A 6,245-nucleotide genomic window follows, 5' to 3' on the forward strand; every position below is an offset into this window, starting at 1 on the left:
ACATAGTTTTTGCAAGGTGAACAACCCAGTTGCCTCCTCTCCCCCTCTCCTCCTCTCCCCTCCTCCCTCTCTCCTGCTCCAGCACCCCAACCCTCTCAGTGGCTCTCCTCGGGAATCTCTTCAGTTTGACAGTCTCTCTCTTGAACTCGGGTCCAAGACTGGACACGGTGCTACAGCACTGGCCTCGCAGTGGCTGTGCAGGGGGAGTCATCACCTCCACGTATTAAAAACTGTGTGTGTTTGTGTGGCAAAGGTAAATCTCAACGCAATGTACAGAATATGTATCTTTGGCTGAAGTGAAAGATGGAGAGAATACTGACTAAGTGGGAGTGTGTCACTTAATGACTTGTGGTCAATTTTTTCTTTGACTAAAAAGTCAGAAAAAGTCCAAAATTATTTTTCACTGACTAGGATTATCCTTACAGGGCTTTGCTTTGACATCTTTGCTCAACATTATGGTAACTTTCCCCCCTGCCCGTCAATGTGCATCTGTGTTTTCCTAACCAGTTTAGATCCTGCATTTTGAGGAAAGTTGGGATTGCTTAATTATGTTACAAAGCCCAGTCTAAGCCCAGTGAAATTAATGGGTTGCTTTTTGGATCAGGTCTGGAATGTTAATTGCAATTACTGTACTAGCCTATCTAATCCTCCAAATACAGACTGCATCAGGACCTAAGAAACTGTAAAAGGACATATCATGAGAAAAATATAGTGTTGAGCAAGTATCTAAGTGAGGCTTGATCTTGTCCCCATTGATAATGATGGATAACGAAAAGCCCTGATATTATTCCAATAGGTTAAATACTGACTTTGGCCTAATTTATCGCCCACTGCATGATCCAGATGAAGTTTTCCCCCAGAAGTGTGTGGAAGGAAATAACTAGGTCATGATACATGCTCTTATGAAGGGGCTACAGATTAGCAGCTGAATGGCGAGAGACCAGAAAGCACAGACTTTGGGTCAACCGAGAATTCGGAGGAATTTCTGGCCCCTGTCCTATGACTCTGCAGCATCACACAGAGTGGATCCCTGTCAGTATTACCAGGCCACCCTCCTCGCTGGAGGCACAGCTTCCTATTTGGGCAGAATGTATTTGCAAAGTCCTATAAATTTTGGGTTCCCTTCGCAGACCTGCCACCAACTATGTGCATTTTGGCAAACAAACAGTGTCAGAGTCACTTGTGCTTGAAGGCAGTTTCTATTTAAATTCCAGGTTCTCTTTTTTTCTTTCAAAAAACTGCAGGAAATTATTTTTTTAATGCAAAAAAAAAAGAAAAAGAAAAAAAAAGAAAGAATAAAAAGGAGATATGCTGGAAAAAAAAACCCCAACACCCAAGGTGTAACGCCAGTGGAGGTTAGCATTAGGTGAACATATATACGCATGCACACACCCACAAACCAATCCCCAAATTTCACTGAACGCAATCCTTTTCCACCTGGTTTTTGGTGGCTTGGGTTTTTCCATTTTATCAATTTTTCATTTTATGACCTGCATGTTGTTCTTCTAGATCGATTCAGAGTAACAGTTTAGGCACTTCATATGCTATCAGAACTACAAAATAAACCAAACTGTAAGAAAATTATTTGAGACTTCTTGGAGAAATCAATTCTGGAGGGCAGCGGTCTTTTGCAAGACATGTAACTACAAGTTCAAACAGAAAAGTGACCTTTGCCTGTTGCTACAAGTATGTCACTGGAGGGGATTTGGCAGTGAGCTTTTCACTGGGAGGAGTCACTTGGCATTGGTACTAGTTTATGAAAGAGCAGAATAAAGTAGAAATTGGTTTTCTTAAATGATTCCCTACAAGGAGGACATGCAAGATAGTTTCCAAGAGCTGGCTGCAAACAGATTTTTACCTCTGTGGAGCAGTGTCAGATCCCACGCTATCGCAGTAGGCGCTCTTTACAGGGTAAGCCTCTGTGCCGTACATGGCATCTGCCTCAGCTGAGTCCACGCAGCCGTTGACCAGACTGTTGTCTCTCAACCTCGTACTGTCATTTTGTGAATCCAGAGACACAATGTCAGATGGGGAGCTCACCACACCAGAGTCTTCCGTGGTGTCCTCAGATGCAAAACAGCTGTTTTCTGATGCCGTTTCTTCCACCTCTGATAGCTCCAGAACCGTGTCATCCACTACACAAACATTATCATGTGCAGGCAGCAGGCTCTCTAAATGAAATATAGCAAGGGAAGTTAGCTGAAAGTCATCAGTACATAAATCAGAGAGCTATTCCTTTGTAATTGGAAAGAACCACAAGAAATACATTAGAAATAGGATGGAGCTCAATATTTGTAAACAGAATAGAGATGATTTGAAAAGTAACAAAAATTTTGTCCTCCCTTGCTTTCAGAGAGGTGTTTTGCTATGTCTTTCCAATGAGTTTGGGTTTCATAACTTTCACAGCAAATCAGTTTCCTTACTTCTATGAGGAAATAACTTTCCAGGGATAGTTTCCTGGGGAATCAGACCAAAGTTTAAATGATGTGGTGCAAGAAATCCCTCTTGTTATTGCTTCTGACAACATAATCTCATTATTCCTCTTCCATGCTGCCTAACAGATCATGATGTTTCCAATTAGAAGTCTATATGCAGGTAAAAATGCACAGCATTTCCCAGTCAGGATACTGGATTGGTAAACTAGATGTACTGCTGGGCCACTGGCTGCCACTTATTTTACCACCCTTCAATGTCCGATGCATTAAGTGGGAGAATAACAATCCCCTCTTTTACAAAGCAGACAAAATCTACTAATAGATGTGCAGAAAAGTAGACATTACTATGCCTGCAGCAGAACCTTTTCCAACGTTTAATCATTCATAGAGATCAAGGGATATGCCCTTTGCATGTTTAACTTTATTAAAAGGTGTGAATCTGGAGAGAAGATGAGACAGTACAATTTTTCACACTGTTTTAATTTGGTTCCTATGAGCTACTCAGGTTTACGCTTGTTTCAGTTTTTTGGTGAAAAATCCAATTTTGTCATTTCCTTTAAGAAATGTACAACTCTAGACCCCATCCTGCAATTATGCCATTAAAGGGGAATTCCCAGCTAGGTGAATAATTTCAATGAAATGAATTTATTGAGTGACTGAAGACGGAATCAAGCCCCAGCACAATTCTTTTGACCAAGAGGAATCAATAAAGACTAATCTAAATGTTTAATTTGGAATTGTAAGTGCGCTCCATTCTCTTCTTCAGCCTCGGTAAGCAAAAGGGAGATTAAACAATGGTTTATGGCCTGATCCTGCAGACACTTGTGGTGGATGTTAATTATATGAGACGTCCCAGGTCTACAAGTGCGACTAGGAGTACACATACACTTCACTGTTTTTAGGGTGAGAACCTACAAATTGTTGAAGCGTACATGAAGCTACAGGTCAATAAAAAACAATCAACGGAGAGAAATACTTTTGTATCATGTTGTAGACACAACAGTACTTTCTTTAAGTTAGAGAACTGAAGACAACTTCATTAGAAAATGTCATAGAAATAATTTTGTGAGGGTGTAGCTTAGCAGTGAAGCCTTTAGTAAAACTAAAATAAAAATCAAACCAACATTCTCCTTGACTGAGGTTACAAGATGCCATTAAGTACTTAAATTGAATTCTGACAGCAGAAGCAATAAACTTCAGAGGGCTACAAATCATGATTAAAGTTGTAAGTGCTGTCAAGCATCGATATTAATGATGGAAGATGATCCAAAGCTTTTACTGTGACTTTGGAAGTAATGTTACTCGATCTTTTTGACCTTATTTTCTATAACATTAGCTCCAGGTTCCAGATTCAATCCAAGAGATCGTTCCATCTAAAAATGGCAATTACAGGAACTAAGTATGTGTCACTGAATGGATTAGAGTATGCTCATGACAGAATTACCGTTAGGAAAACACTAACATCAAGGAGAAATATGAATAATTCATCATTAAACACCAAATAATAAAATTCCACAAAAATAGACAGTTAACAAACAGGTAAAGAGTATGTAGCCTGCTTGGCTTTCAAACAAACAAAAAAACCCCAGAAAAAACCCACCACCAAAGCATTAGTAAGAGCTACAGTACGTTAAAACCAGCACCAAGTAGGATAGCAAAGAAACAAATTTAAAGAGTGGAAGTTGAAGGGTGGAGGCACGTGGAAAGATTTTGAAGTAATGCACAATGCAGTATACCTTGATGCAAAGAGCCCTCTGTATAACACAGGCCACATCTACTGTCATCAGGACACCATAAATGACCTCCACCCTACAGCTGGCACAGCAGTTTCTAGCAAAGCACCTACTTCCAGTTCCTGACATGAGGATGGCAGGCTTTTCCTCCCTAGCTGTCTCTCCCATTTCCTCACCCTCTTTTCACCTGCCTGTAACTATTTCCTGCATCTTTCTGCTCAGGGATTTAGATCCTTTTGGTCACACCGCCCTATCTGCCTACTGTAGCAAAAAAACTCGAGTCTCTCCCTGGGGTGATTCAGCAAACTGCTCTACGGCAGGATCTCCAGCCCTCAGCCCATTCTTCCCACACAGTGATGAACAAAACGAAAGCCAATTCTCTTCTTATCAGGGTTCGTGTACAAATTGATCCCTGTGTGTTATGTCTGGACCTTGGCAGCTCCATCATCCAGTCCAGTGTAAGAACCTCCTCATTCAACAGCAGTTGTATCCTGTAGAACCACAGAAAGACATACTTCTAGTCAATGATTAAATTCCTTGTGCTCAAGCAAAACCAGAATGTCCCTCTTTCTTCAAGCCTGTAAGTTTGTCCAAGTGCTTCCTTAATCTTCTACCTTCACTGAGAAGATAGACTGATTTTTAACACGGTTAACACATGGCACTGAACAGAGCTGCTGGCTGAGGCAAACCGTTTTGATTGCCACTACTACTTGTCTGAACATGAAAGCACACACGTAAAACACGACTGCTATGGTTCTGTGTCATGTTAACAACCTCGTTTCCACTAAGAGCAGCACTAAAACACCCCTGTTTTAAAGTTGAGCCATCCTTGGATGGATTAAGTAAGAATCTATTCTTCCTTCTACATGCTTGATTAAGCCTCCAGTGGTGCAAACTGAAGATGGATGGGCACTACTGGGTAATGACACATGACATGAAACAAGCCTACCTCGACTTCAGTGAGTGGTCTTGACTCCAGGAGTCAGAAAATACCTTTTCAAACTTTCCGATTCTACAGAGAACTGGGTAACGTGCCGTAGCAGGTGTGATCCTGCCCTGTGATTTTTTTCAAAAAAGTTTTTTTCAAACTTTTTCTCAGGGAGAGCGCACACGCAGAGAACGACCACACGCTAAGCACAGCGTGATCACAATGCCGGCAGATACCAAGGTTATTTGTTGGTGGATACGGAAAAACCTCAACACTTCTCTCTTCTCTGTCATGACCCTAAGAAGATTTTAGTATGGGCTCTGATCTTCAAGACCTCATCTAGGCACATTCAGGTTAAGACAGAATATTCAGCAAGTACTTTAGGACTGGGCACACAAGTAACACTTGCCACAGATAATACATCACTGAAACACTGCTGTAGATCAGAAGACTGTGTTTCCAAATATACAAAACCAGCACGACCTTTTTTTCAGCAGGGTAACTCCATTGATCCCACAACATCAGAAGGATATAGACCAGTGGGAGCGAGTCCAGAGGAGGCCACGAAGATGCTCAGAGGGCTGGAACACCTCGGCTATGGGGACAGGCTGAGAGAGTTGGGCTTGTTCAGCCTGGAGAAGAGAAGGCTCCAGGGAGACCTTATAGCCCCTTCCAGTACCTGAAGGGGCTACAAGGAAGCTGGGGGGGACTTTTTACAAGGGCCTGTAGCGACAGGACAAGGGGTAACGGGTGTAAATTGAAAGTGGGGAGGTTTAGATTAGATATCAGGAAGAAGTTCTTTACAGAGAGGGTGGTGAGGCACTGGAACAGGTCGCCCAGAGAAGCTGTGGATGCCCCATCCCTGGAAGTGTTCAAGGCCAGGCTGGATGAGGCTTTGAGCAACCTGGTCTAGTGGAAGGTGTCCCTGCCCATGTGTCGTGTACACCATGGCAGGGGGGTTGGAACTCTATGGTCTTTAAGGTCCTTTCCAACCCAAACCACTCTATGATTGTACGATTCCCTGCCTTCAGGTGGTGTGTGGTATTGGAAGGGTTGTAGAAGTTGGCACGTGTTCTCCAAGTCACACTGAAATCTCCATGGGACATCTCACACACAGGTGAAATTGGAGTGTCCCTCAATGCCCTTCAT

The 6,245-nt window shown here is 42.4% G+C and overlaps 1 protein-coding gene across 1 annotated transcript in view; it reads right to left on the reverse strand.

Moving 5' to 3' along the window:
• The window catches only part of LOC104510222 (protein cordon-bleu-like), a gene marked incomplete at its 5' end in the record, with an annotated part of 20,114 nt that extends 17,943 nt beyond the window's left edge, over positions 1 to 2,171 (reverse strand). The window contains one exon of the mRNA XM_010152395.1: positions 1,859 to 2,171. Coding sequence (XP_010150697.1) covers positions 1,859 to 2,171 — 313 coding nt within the window. The remainder of the gene's footprint in view (positions 1 to 1,858) is intronic.
• Positions 2,172 to 6,245: the final 4,074 nt, after the last annotated feature.

This window comes from Eurypyga helias, unplaced genomic scaffold (assembly GCF_000690775.1).
Source record: "Eurypyga helias isolate BGI_N326 unplaced genomic scaffold, ASM69077v1 scaffold11785, whole genome shotgun sequence".
In the NCBI taxonomy this organism is placed as follows: Eukaryota; Metazoa; Chordata; class Aves; order Eurypygiformes; family Eurypygidae; genus Eurypyga; species Eurypyga helias.